The sequence below is a fragment of the Panicum virgatum genome, chromosome 4N (genome assembly GCF_016808335.1).
Source record: "Panicum virgatum strain AP13 chromosome 4N, P.virgatum_v5, whole genome shotgun sequence".
Classification (NCBI taxonomy): domain Eukaryota; kingdom Viridiplantae; phylum Streptophyta; class Magnoliopsida; order Poales; family Poaceae; genus Panicum; species Panicum virgatum.
The window spans coordinates 33,118,567-33,131,915 of NC_053148.1; the positions used below are offsets into that span (position 1 = coordinate 33,118,567).

Below are 13,349 nucleotides of genomic sequence, written 5' to 3' on the forward strand. Positions count from 1 at the left end.
CTGATGTTCGTAGCATGGCTTTTTGTAGATCTATTATGCTTCATTGCTTATCATCTACGAATATCACGTTGTTTCTGTGCTGTCACGTTTCAATCTTATGCTAGTTCTTGTTGCATAGAACTAGTCGCACAGAAGCAATACTCTGCTTCTTTTATGTTTAGTAGATCTGATCTGTTATGGTTTGCTCTTATTTTAGGAGTTGGCGTAATATCTGCTAGGTTAGGCCTTGCAAACGGATTGGACGATCCGGTGGCGTAGTAGATGCTTTATCTTGACCATGATAGGGATTGTTCCGGGAATCGGCTCTTTCTAGTTCTTAGGCCTCTGTTTTGGGTTATGGTCTAGTTGTCTGTTACGTTCATTAGGCCTAGTCACGTGTAGGATGTTCTGATCTAGCAGTGAAGCTTTTACCATCGTTGATTAGATCAGCTAGATTTAATTGAAGCAGCTTTACAATTATCCGCTTTATTCATCGACATCTGGATGGTTATAGATCCAACCTGACACCGGGACTCGATCGGCTCTTTAAAGCCGATGCAAGAGTCGTCCCGAGGAGCCGACCACGACTCGGATTTTTGTTTACACGTGTCTTTGTATGCAGGAAACTGTTCGGAGCACGTCTACACCCTCCTGATCGGGTATAGGTCAGGTGGCACGCCCGGTTTCCCACAAAACCTCCGGGCGCGTGACGGATTTGCGGGCCGTCGACGAGGGAGCAGTGCCTGCCAGCGCCCCAGCAACCTCCCGGCTCTTCGTGTTGCCCGTCGCTGCTCGCCGGTGGGTTTCGACCGACAACAGTTGGGCCAGTAGTAGAATATAGCAGCCCACTCAAGGTCACGAGCACAAGGCCCAAGCCCAATAACAGAAGAGTGGACAGAGCAAACCCTATCCCAGTCCATCCCTCCGACCATCCCATCGCGGCGCATCAGGCTCGCAGGGACGGCGGCGGCGCACGGCGGGTCAGTCCTGCGGCGGGTGACCCCCCGAGGCGAGGCGCCGGCGAGCGGCAGGCGGCCCGCGGCCAGGCGCGCGGCTGCACCTCCCTGCACTGCGCCTGCGCCCGTGCACCACCCGGCCGCCAGACAGCACACCTGCGCGCGGCGCGGCTGGGCGCGTGGCAGGCGGCAGCAGTGCGGCGCTGCCGTGCTGCAGCAGTGGAGGTGCAGCTACATGCAGGGGCCGCAGTGCTGCAGCAGTGCTGGTAGCTTGGTACAATTCAATTTCTAGGATTCAATCATTCAAGTTGTACTTCTATTTGTCCGCGAATTTATGATTCCGTTTCTATTATCATATTTCAATGATTCAATTTTTGATTGGTACGACAGACTTCAAAATGTCGAAAAGAATCATATATACATATTTTTCAAGTTCTTGTTCTTCAACTCCACATACTAATGAGAGCACATCTCAACCAAAGAAATCTAGAGCAGAGTTTGGACATTCAGATTTAATTGGGGACCCTAGAAAGCGCAAACCAATTGATGATTATCAGCCTGAAATTAGAGATCAAGTAAAGAGGGCATATGCTTTAAATGGACCAACTCAACCTCTTGATCTCATCTCTCCTCGTAAATAGATGAGTGGTGAATTTAGATCTATTCAGAAGTCTTGGTTTGATGAGTTTGATTGGCTAGAGTACAGTGAGTACAAGGATGCAGCTTATTGCTATCTCTTCTTTAATTCAGCAAAGCCTGAAAAGTTTCGTAGTTCGGTCTTTGCACATCAAGGAGATATTTAGAAAAATTGGTAATGAAAAGATCAAAAAGAGGTTTAAAGAGATGAAAAAATGTCATATGTTATTGCCTAAAAAATTAATGGTAAGTTTTGTTCTATTCTAAATTCATAATTTGGAGGTCCATATATATTTGACTAATCAATTATGTATATTTCTATAGATTGCTTCTTCAGATGAATAATGGGTGTCACTGTCACGCGCGGCGTCTATTAGTTTCGTAATTTGGTTTTTCGATATGGATAAACCGCATCCTTTATTTTTCATGATGTATTTTGTGATTTTCATTGTCTACCGATGTTTTAATATAAAACTACTTCAAACTATTATATTTGTTTTTTGTGAGGTGTCGTAGTGGAGCCATGTCGTTATAGCGTTTTTTTTCAGCCCCTCCTAAATTTTTTCTTGGCTTCGCCACTGGTTACAATGCAGCTCGGTTGATACATGTAGGAGCAAACTAGGAAACAACCTGAAACTGAACGGAGCAACATGAGAAAAGCCCAGGCAATAATGCTCTGAACAGGGGTGGAGGAGGGGGGAGGGGGGAGGGGGGGTGCTGATCGAGGGGCCAAACCAATTGTTCATTGGTGGAAACAAACAGCCCATCGAGATAGGGCCTAGCGTCGTAGGAAACCATGTACCAGTTCATTTTGTACACCCAGGCCTGCAGTTTGGATGCACAAGCCAAAGCAGGCGCCAAACTTTTTCATGTGCAGCCGATGAAATCCGTGAACAACAACTTGGGCTGCATGACTGCAACATGGAGCAGTGCAATGCAGGCACAAGGATCCAATCAGCAACAGCGGCATGCTTGTACTTGCGGGCACTTTCAGAGCCTGCCCAAGCCTTTCACTGTTACCGGCAATCATGTGGTGTAACTGTAATGCCGTTCCATCACCTGAACATCGACCGACTGAAACATGACCGCAGGCATAACAGCGAACGGTTGCTTCACTTTTCATGTTGCAGCCTTGCAGTGGCTTTCTCTCTGTTTTTTTTTTTTTTTGAATGAGAATGTTTCAAGTTCAGCTCCAAAATGTGCACAGACCTCCATGTTGCAATTCAGCAAAAAGAATCTTCAATCCCCAATCGTTTAAACTTTCAAACTTATCTGCAAATGACTCGATGCATTCAACAAAGCCTTGTTCTCCCACCTGACCAGTGATAAGTGCAAACTAAACTGGCGATCTGGCCTTACCTGCATGAGATTCAGACTTCACTTTCTGGCATTCAGAGCCGATCCAACAACTGCAATGTGCAGGTAGAAAAAGAACTCGAGGATAGGATGTGGCAAAAAGTGTCCACAATGCAACCAGCATACTGACAATTTTATACATACGCCAGGAAAGTTGTAAAGGTTATACAAATAGATAACAGGGTGGCACCAATGCTCGTACAAAAGCTCCCAGAGTGGTGCTGAGAGCTTACAGAAACTCCATCCGGAGGCGGATGTTCAGTCAGGCGGCCACGCCCTCGCCGCCTCCGGAAGCCTTCTTGAGATCCTCGTACATCTCCTCTATCATCGGCTTCCACAATCTCACACGGGCGTTGATGAACCAGTTGGAGACCTGACAACGCCAAATGCAGAAAACCCAGTACAATCAGATGAATCCATCCTCTTGTTAAAGTTGCTGAGATCAGATAATGATCTTAAGCCTGAAAGCAATCAGATGGTATGCGTGCTGAAAGCAAGAAAGTGCACCTGGCTCCTGCTCAGGCCGCTTCTCTCCGCCAGCATCTCCTTCTCGTTGTCCTTGGGATACCTGAATGAGATGAGACAGACACTGGATTGCATCAAGACTAGGTGGGTGCTCTTGCAATTTTGAGCCGTGCCAAGTGTTCGAGTTGAAGATGAGGAGAGGCTACTAAAGATGCCGCTGTTTTCTAGCGGCAAGAGCGATTTTGGCATTGCCTGACGTGATGTCAGAAGCAGAACGGCAGGCAGGCTCGTGCTTGTTTCAGAGCGGAAGCGTTGGCATTCTCTGCCGCTGGACTTACGGGCGGAGGAAGTTCTCGAACATCCAGGCCTTGAGCACGGCGACGGACTTCTCCGGCAGGCCGCGCTGCGGCCGCCACGACTGCTGGTCGCCGCGCCTGAGCTGCCGCAGCGCCCAGTGCTTCTGGATGAAGGCCGACTCCCAGCTCCGCTCCCTGTCGGCCAGCGTCAGCGACGGCGGCGCGCCTCTCCGGGAGGCCGCCGCGATCTCGCCCGTGATCCGCGCCCGGAGCCGCCGGTGCGCCGCGGACACCGCGCGGTGCGCGAACGGCGCCAGGAGGGCGCCGCCGCCGACCATGCCGCCGTACTTGCACGCCGCGCTCTGGATCTTGTCCACGCACTGGTTGCACCGTTGGTCCAGCTGCGCCCAAGTTGTTGGCACCATTAATAAATCTTACTGACAGCTTTGTCACGTCTCAAGCATTAAAAAATCCCAACATTGCAAATGGTGCTTGGTGCAAACAAAGGTCAAAAGCATTTAAAAAAGAGAGTTTGGACTCACTCACCAGTTGTAGCAGCTTCTGGAAATCGTTCTTCAGCTTCTGGTGCGCGTGCTCTTCCGATTCCGAGCCGAGAAACGCGGACGCGTTGGATGACGTCGTCTTGGAAGAGCTCGACGTGGGCAGCGGGCAGCTCGCCTCGCCGCCGCCGGCCGAGCCGGCGAACACGGCCACGTCTTGAAGCAGGCAGGCGACGAACTCGTCGAGCGTCTGCTGCGTGACGTGCGCGTACCCCGGCCACCGCGGCAGGACCTGCGAGAAGTGCAGGGGCCCAAGACGCGCCATGTCTCCGCCGCCGCAAGGAGTCTGGAACACACTGCCGGCGGCGCTGCTGCTGCTCGCGTGGGTCAAGCCGGAGCAGCTCACCTCCGAGGACTGGTCCTGCAGGTTGATGTTCACGGCGCCGGCGGCTGGCAACGACTCGGCGCGTAGCCTGAGCGACAGCTCGCTCGCCGCCGCGGCGAACGGGTCCCGGAGGCCATCGCCGGAGAACCATGTGGTGCCGTAGTACGGCTCGTGGATCCAGCTGGTTTCCATCTCCCCGGCAAGCTTGGCGGCCACCTTTGGCGCGTGAGCAACGGTGACATCCGAGGGCGACGGGCCATAGCCGCCGCCGCCGCGCATCTCCTCCAGCGACACGCTCTGCGTGGCAGCGGCGCGGACCAGCTGCAGCTGGCCGGTGAGCATCGAGCCGCCGTCCACCAAGAAGCTCGCGGCGACATCCGCCGGTTCGCCGAACCCGAAGAAGCTGCCATCATGGAAGACCTGTGTGTCGGCGCCGCCGCTGACGAAGCAGCCGCTCATCATGGCGTCGACTCCGAGTCCGAGCTGCTGATAAGACGCGTTGCCGGTCATCTTCCCGGGCTCGGGGAGGTGTCAAACGTTGTACCGAATTAAAAAGGACCTGAAAGCAGCAGTGCGAGTGGAATAAATGAACAACACTGCTCAGAGCAAGGTTAAGCACATAGCAGATTGCTCCAACCACATAAAAGAATGCAAAGGTAACCTGACAATCTGTCATGGACATTGCAACAGAGATGCACATGAGAGACTAAACTAGGCCATAGGAGAGCTTCTCCCAGAAAATAAACTATACCATAGGATTGAGAGAGAGAAAAAAAAGGTATCCTATTTGGTAGGCTTGTGTCTTGAAGTACTCGTTTAAAGCACACAGTAAAACAGGATGTTGGTCAACACTTAAGGAATGTGAGCCTCAAATTTCGAAAGGGAAAAAGCTAGAGGTATTAGATACAGTGGATTTTGTCACAAGAAACTTCTGCATATTGCCAGTATGCCACCAACCAAGAATACTGAAGAACACCCAGAATCCAGACACTGGTGATCAGAGAACAGGCTTAGCTGACAGGGCAACAACACTACAGCTAAGCATAGACGGCTTCTTGGAAGCAAAGCAAGCTTGGAGAGGCTCAAAGAGTGAGGACCCAAACCTTATCAAATCAAGGGGAGGAACACTGACAGCCTACTGAAACGCCAACCACCACTGCGTTGCCCCTCTCTCCTTGTAGCGGTAGCCTCTCCTCCCAGGAAACAGCAACGCCCTGAAAGATCAAAGGCAGGCACAGGTATGTATTATAGACGGAGAGAGCAAGAACGCAAAAGGACCAAGCTTCTGAAGCGCACACTCACAAGATCCGCTGAAAACTCTCAAGCTGGCCTGGCTACTAAAACGGAAAGGGGAGCGTTTCCTAATAAAACGGCTGCAAGGAGAATGCCAAAGGATGGCGCGCGTGGGCGGCCGGGGTCTGTGGTGGGCGACCCGGCCTGCCTGACCCTGAACCTGAGGTGATTCCTAACAGCCCCAGCCCCAGCCGAGAGGCAGCAGGGAAACAAGCCGGCCAGGGAGAGGTTTTATCAGATCAGGCTGGTGGGCGGGCCGGCGCCATGATCAAAGCACTGAGAGAAAGAGAGAGGACGAAATCATGCACATCGCAGCAGCAACAAGCCAATGCAACGCTAGCCCCACTTGGAAAGGAAGCCGCTGGCCCCCGATCCCTGACCATGCATGATCAGAGGGAGATTTTGGGGCTCGACCTCGCCACAAGCCTCCAAGCTAGCATGGGTCCTACGACTTACTAGTAGCTAGCAAATGCCATGGCGCCCCGGAAAACTGAAAGTGGGCGATGCCCATACGCGGCTACAATCCCCGCCTCTCGCGCAGCAAAGCAAAAGAAGACATGGATCTATCCTTTGGATCATGTAGCAATGTACTCCAGCATGGCATGGCCGATGTTGCTTGGGAGAAGGAAGGGTGTGAAAGGGTATAGAATAGAATGGGAGATGCTGGCTGCTTTATGGGACTTATCACCTCATGATTGCCTTCCCTCGTAGGACAAAACATGAGCCACTCACACTAGATTATTGTTAATAATCCTTCCAACCCCAAAGCATGCACCACGATGCGCACTGCATCTATTATATATATACATATATTATATATGTGTATATATATAATATCATGCATGACCTCATGCTTATAAGCAGGGGCGGATACAGGAGGGGGGCTCAAGCCCCCCTAATTACACGTAAAACACTGTAGCAAGATCTCCAAATCACCATTAAATCTTTACACAAATCAACATCTCTATTGTTTCAGCCCCCCTGCCTCCAATCCTGCATCCGCCACTGCTTATAAGGTCTCACTAACAAACAGCACCAATCATGGTTGCATTCCGATCCCAAATCCCAGGCACTGTGAGGATAATTGTGGCAAGCAAACAAGGGCTCTTTCGGGACAAGGGGAGGCCACTTGCTCTTGCCCACCGGGGGCTACTGGCCGGATGCAAGCATGCATCAGACCAGCTCGCTTTTTACTCGCCTCAGCGAACGCAAGCGGGCATGCACGCACGCCAGGGCAGGGAGAGGCCAAGGCAAGTGCGTCCAAGGAAACTTTAATAAGGGCTCGGCTTTCATCAGCAGCATGCACATGCATGCACACATCTGCCATATCAATCAGCAACATGCAAAGAAAAAAAACATGCAGCATATGCACATTTTATCATTTTGATCTAGCACAGGAAAAAATGGTAGAACTTGTTTCAGAAAAAGAGTGAAGTGCATCTTAGATTCTCAAAGTGATGGCCCAGTATTTACTAACTTTTCAGGTGATTCATTCTAAGTGTGAATCTAAGTTTATAACTGGACCTCAAGTGAACTTTAGATCACCATGCACTGTAAATGTAAATGATTATTTTCAGAATTCATAAACTCAATCAAGAATGCATTCTCCTCGAATGAAAACACAACATATATGCAGTAGTAGAGGGGAAGCGGGGAGTGTGTATGTGCAGGTGCAGGTGCAGGCTTTTGAAGGACACCTCCTCCCAGTCCCTGCCTCCCTCTCTCACCCCTCTCTTTATGTCAGTGGTGTGCATGCACTTATCTGCTTGGGTTTTGCACACATCCCGCATCCACCTGCAACCCTCTCACCCTCTGTACGTAAGGATGATCGGGGCAGCCAAAAGATCTGCAATCTGTTTGCAGTCTGGCTGCTGCCATGGCAGGCTCAGGTTAGAGCAAGGCTAAGGCTGCAAAAATCTTTATAATTTATTTTTGAGTTTATTTATATAGTGATTTAACTCTCCTTATTAATACATTGTCCACTTGTTTATCTCATAAAATTTTTTATTTTTATATCCAAGCTGGCTCTAAGCTAATAGCCTACTTCTCATCTCTCTTCTTCTCTCTTCCATCTAAGTATTTATCTTGGTTTTAGCTTACTATAATACTTGCTCTTAAAAGGCCGTGCTCTCTCTCACTCAGCTCTAGCCTCAGGTCTCCGCGCAGCAGGAAGCTGGCCATGCACCTTCAGACAAACGAGTAGTGCTCCTACTCCGGCTGTCCGGCCCTCCTGCTCCACTGTGCCAAAGCATGCAGCCAGGCAGGCACCTGAAACAAATAACTAGTGGCTGGTGGTGGAATTTATGAGCGATCCTGCACTAGCCTCCTGTAGTCAGTCCTGTAGTAGTAAACTGGTTCCAACTTCCAACAATCCAACCAGTAGGTTCAGTAAAGGCAAGGATCGATGCCTCATTTGAGCGTCCCAAAACATATGCTAGATTGTTAGGCTCTAGATGCATGATGATGGCGTGACATCATTTCAGCGCTTGTTGCAGCAAGATTTAAGTTTTTGTAATCAAAGATTTAAGTTTTTCTTCTTTTTTGGGATAGCATCCTGCGATGATTGTGCCGTTTGTGAACAAAATATAACAGTTTGATGTCTATATATATGTTCAGATTGTTTTCAGTGAAGCATAATGCTGATGTTTTAATGTAACATTTTTATTGGGTGGAACAGTGAATATTTCACTCTCAAACTTTAGCCGAAGCTCAACTAATCCCTAATTAAACTTCCAAATAGACTTATTCAGTTCTCAAACTTCTCCATCCGACTCAATTTATTAGCTGCATGGAAAAGTTTGAGAACTAAAACATTTTGGTAATTCTGAGATGGAATTGACCATTAAAACTTCAAAGCCAAAATCGCCTATGCCACCTTTTTGTTACAAAATTTTGTCTTGCCCTATAATAGTTCAGCATGTGCAACAATACCCAATCATAATGTATAATATAGTAAAGACTCAAAGAAAAGAATATAGTAGCGACAAGACAGATTTGATAGGACCTTACAATATTATCAGACAATGATATAAGAAAAACATAAAGAAACTAGATATATTAAAAGTCTTTGCTCTATACCTCCTAATGTGAAGCTACAGGCACCCAATACGTGTGATACAAATCACAATCATTACCGAAGAGCGCCTTGGTAATTTACATAATGTAACTTCACAGTGTATTTTCCAGTAACATGGTGGGTGTAGAATAATGTTTCGTTCTATCAAGTATATATAGGGCAGCTTTCACATAATAAACACACACACACACACACGTGTCTGAGAGGAAACAGCTAGTTAGAAAAGAAATTAAGCCTACATGTATACTAATTTCCCCATCTGAACTTTGGAATGAAGTACATAAAATAAAAGGCAGGAGAAATGGGTAGCGGGTTCCTTTCTCTGGAACAGTGGAAATGTTTGCAGCATTGGGGAGGTGTGGACAAAGGTCAGCAAAATCTAGGGGGTAGATATCTGACAACTGTTAAAGGGTACCCAGGTTTTTTACACAGTGGTTTCCTTAAGTTCAGCTCATACATTGCATGCACTACTCCAACCCCACCTACATGTTAAGACCTATAAATCTAAATGGTTATTAGCATGTGGCTTATATATTGCTAAAGATCGATTACCACTACATTTAAGTCGATCGTGTCATACATTTTAGTGTTTTAGATAGTTGTTCCGTTCACTTCACTGTGCTCATACTTTTTAAGCACGTCACACATCTTCTATAGGTTTGTGATAGTTACGGTTCTTTAATTTGTTTCACAAAAATTAAATAAGCGTGGGATGCCACAATTGCATAAGTTATACTTTGTGGCTAGAGGAATGGACCAAATAGGCCCTGTATTGAACACCAGACAGTATGTGCAACTAATGATTACTTTCATGCCATTTGTTGTATTTTTATTGTCAATTTTAAGACAGTTTTCACGACCTAATGGCGTTTTTCATGGCAACTTCCACAAACTAGTAGCATTATATAGGGTAACTTTGCAAAATGCAGAGGCACAAACTCAACGTGCACATTTACCTAGCTTTTTTTAATCATAGGAAGCTGCGGTATACAACTAGTGCTACAGACAAGTCAAAATGAAATCAATTAAATCTAGGTAGCTTTTATTTGTCAACTGTTGGAGTATGTGTGTGTCGGCTCATACAGGAGGCCCAGGCCCATCTATGAGGCTCATGTATTGTATACTATATACCCACTCTTCTAGGGTTTGGAGGAATCAATTGAGTTTATTCCTTCTAGCATGGTATCAGACTAGGGTTAGCTTCTCTTCCCTCCTCCTACCGCCGCCACCGCAGCCACCATGGCTGGCCGGCCGCCGGCGCCCCCTTCCCTCTCCTCTTTCCCTCCCCTCTCCTCCTTCGGCCTCCTCCCTCCCGCCGCTGCCCCTGCCCCTGCAGGCGCGCGCGTCCCCCTGGCGGCCCGCCGCCGCCCTCCCTACAGCCACAGGCGCGCCAGGCCTGGGCGCCACCGGAGAGGGCGGGCTGGCCTCGGCCGCCGCCGTCACGGGCGCGCCGGCCCTGGCCACCGCCGTCGCGGATCCGCCGCCGCCTCTGCCCGCCGCCGCTGTACTGCACGCGCGCCGCGGCTGCGGTCGGCCTGGGCGCCGGGGGCGCGGCCGGCCTGGCCGCCGAAGGTGCCGCGAGCGCGGCCGGCCTGGCCCCCGCGGGCGCCTTGCCCACCGCCGCTGCCCTGCCTGGCGCGGCCGGCCTGGGCATCGCTCCCTTTCCCCACGCTAGCGCCGCTCCTCCTCCCGGTGGCCCCTTCCTCCTCCGGGATGCCCATCGGGCCGCTGCCATCGCTGCGGGCAAGCAGCCCCTTCCCGCCGGGGTTGCTACGGTCGACTCCGTCCTTGCCGCAGCCCTCCTCGCCGCCAAGACTGAGGCTGCGGCAGCCCAGGAGCGTGTACGCGCGGCCGCACTCGCTTGGGAGCGCGAGCGTGCTGCGGCAGATGCTCTTGCTCGCCAGGTCGCTGAGGCGGAGCACTACTCTTTGTCTCCTCCGACCGGCTGCCGATCGTCGACTTCACCGACACTGTTGCCTCCTCCTCCTCCCACCAGGCCCCGTCTGCTATGATAGGCCCTCGGCCCGACCCGACTGATCCGATGGTCGCCCAGCTCCACCTCTAGGCCGCTGGGGTCCAGAACATCCGGGCCCTAGTTTCCGTCGTCCTCCTACGGGCACTGGCAGGACCAGGTCCTTCTCAGCCTCCGTCCCTATGCCCTCGACGATCACATCCTCCTCGACACACCGGTTACGGCGCGGGATACGGCGTGGCTACGCCGCGATAGTGTCGCCATGTCTTGGATCTTTGGGACCCTCTCCCAAGATCTGTAGGACATTGTCAGGACTCATGGCGGCACCGCGCGCCAGGCCTGGCTGGCACTTGAGGGCCAGTTTCTTAGCAACGTCGAGGCCCGCGCTCTTCAACTCGATGCATCCTTCCGCACCTTCGAGCAGGGGGACCTCTCCGTTGGTGAGTACTGCCGGTGGATAAAGGGTATGGCTGATGCCCTTCACGACCTCGGCTGCCCGGTGGGAGACCGCATCTTGGTGCTCAATGTGTTGCGGGGTCTCAACGACACCTATGGCCACCTGCGGACATGGATCACCATGCAACGGCCTTTCCCCTCCTTCCTGCGGGTTCGGGACGACCTCGTCCTGGAGGAGATCACGAAGGGGCCCATGACAGGATCGTCCTCCTCCTCCTCCGCCTCCTCCACTGCGCTTGTTGCTACTCCACCAAGCTCCTCTGCCCCGCCTGCCACCTCTCTTCTTGGTGCTCCTCCCCCCGGGCCAAGCGAGGGTGGGGGCCACGGCGGGCGTCGTCGGCGAGAGGGGCGTGGTGGGGGTGGTGGTGGTGCCGGTCATCGGAGCACACCCACATCTCCTGCTCCTGCTGGTGTGCCCTGGCCATCCATCAACAACCCATGGTCAGGGCGCATCTCGATGTGGCCATTCTAAAGCCCAGTGGGGGCTCCTCGTCCTCAGCACCAGCCAGCGGCCATGTTCACGGGCGCCGCTCCTCCGCTCATGCCGCCCTGGACTCCACCCGTGCAGCCCAGCCCGCCTTAGCCCTGGTCTGGCAGATGGGACCAGGCTGCTCTGGCACAGTCCTTCAGTAGCATGGGGCTGACACCGCTAGTCAATACCGACTGGATCGCTGACTCGGGGGCTTCGTTCCACACCACGCCTGATGCTGGTATTCTTTCTTATGTTCGACCCCCCCATCCTTCTTGCCCCTCTTCTATCATGGTTGGTGATGGGTCTTGTCTTCCTGTCACCTCCGTGGGTACTGCTCTGGTTCTTTTCGTCTTCCCAATGTTCTTGTTGCTCCCAACATGGTCCGCAATCTTCTTTCCATTCGCCAATTTAAAGCTGACAATTCCTGTTCTGTTGAATTTGACTCTTCTGGTCTTACTGTGAAGGATTTGGCTTCCCGACGTCCACTTCTCCGATGTGACAGCACAGGGCCCCTGTACACCCTCCGTCTTCCTGCTTCTGCTCCCCCACCTTCGACTTACCCTTCGTCAGCTGCATTCACCACGACTTCATCTTCTACTACTTGGCATCACCGGCTTGGTCATCCCGGCCGCGACGTTTTGGCTCACCTCAGTCGTAGTGCATATGTGCCTTGTACTAGGGCTCCTGATGAGCATCTTTGTCATGCGTGCCAGTTAGGTCGCCATGTTAGACTTTCTTTTTATACTTCTTCTTCTCATGCAGCTCATGCTTTTGATCTTGTTCACTGTGACCAGTGGACCTCTCCTGTACTCAGTATTTCTTGCTATAAGTACTATTTGGTGGTGGTCGTTGATTTTTCTCACTTTTCTTGGACTTTTCCTTTGCGCACTAAGTCTGAGATGTTTCCCACCCTCCTCCACTTCTTTGCCTGGGTGTCCACCCAGTTCGGCCTCACCATTAAGGCCGTCCAATGCGACAATGGCCGTGAGTTCGATAACAACACCTCTCATTCCTTCTTCCTCTCTCGAGGTGTTCAGCTGCGTATGTCTTGTCCGTATACCTCTCATCAGAATGGCAAGGCTGAGCGGACGATTCGCACCACTAATGATGTCATGCACACCCTTCTGCTTCAGGCCTCTCTTCCTCCACGCTTCTGGGCTGAGAGCCTTCACACTGCCACCTACTTGCTCAACCGCCTTCCTTCCACTGCTTCCCCTGCTCCCACTCTGCACCACGCTCTTTTCGGTACCCCTCCTCGATATGACCACCTTCGTGTCTTCGGGTGTGCGTGTTACCCTAACCTCTCTGCCACTGCTTCTCATAAGTTGGCACCTCATTCGACTCGTTCTGTGTTTCTTGGTTACTCCCCAGACCACAAGGGATAGCACTACTTTGACCTCACCTCCCGCTGGATCATTATCTCCCGACACGTTGTGTTTGACGAGTCGGATTTCCCATTCTCCACCTCCTCTACACCCATCCCCGACCACGAGTTGGACTCCATGTT

At 51.3% G+C, this 13,349-nt stretch overlaps 1 protein-coding gene across 2 annotated transcripts; it reads right to left on the reverse strand.

The window, feature by feature from the left end:
* Positions 1-3,013: 3,013 nt before the first annotated feature.
* On the reverse strand, positions 3,014-6,536 carry LOC120671210 (homeobox protein ATH1-like). 2 transcript variants are annotated; one of them, XM_039951492.1, is made up of 6 exons: positions 5,876-6,536; positions 5,677-5,787; positions 4,235-5,132; positions 3,731-4,089; positions 3,435-3,495; positions 3,014-3,300 (listed from the first exon to the last, which is right to left on the reverse strand). In XM_039951492.1, exons 3-6 carry the CDS (start codon positions 5,081-5,083, stop codon positions 3,190-3,192), a joined length of 1,380 nt encoding a protein of 459 aa, XP_039807426.1. In that variant the 5' UTR covers positions 5,084-5,132; positions 5,677-5,787; positions 5,876-6,536; the 3' UTR covers positions 3,014-3,189. The 2 variants fall into 2 exon arrangements, with proteins under 2 accessions (XP_039807426.1, XP_039807427.1); XM_039951493.1 differs by lacking the exons at positions 5,677-5,787; positions 5,876-6,536 and adding an exon at positions 5,235-5,642.
* Positions 6,537-13,349: the final 6,813 nt, after the last annotated feature.

Excerpts from the sequence above, each read along its gene's own strand:
- LOC120671210 (XM_039951492.1), bottom strand. The coding sequence starts at position 5,083 with ATGACCGGCAACGCGTCTTATCAGCAGCTCGGACTCGGAGTCGACGCC. Across the intron at positions 4,090-4,234 it reads TCCAGAAGCTGCTACAACTG|CTGGACCAACGGTGCAACCA; the intron begins GTGAGTGAGTCC and ends ACTTGGGCGCAG. Across the intron at positions 3,301-3,434 it reads GCGGCCTGAGCAGGAGCCAG|GTCTCCAACTGGTTCATCAA; the intron begins GTGCACTTTCTT and ends TGGCGTTGTCAG.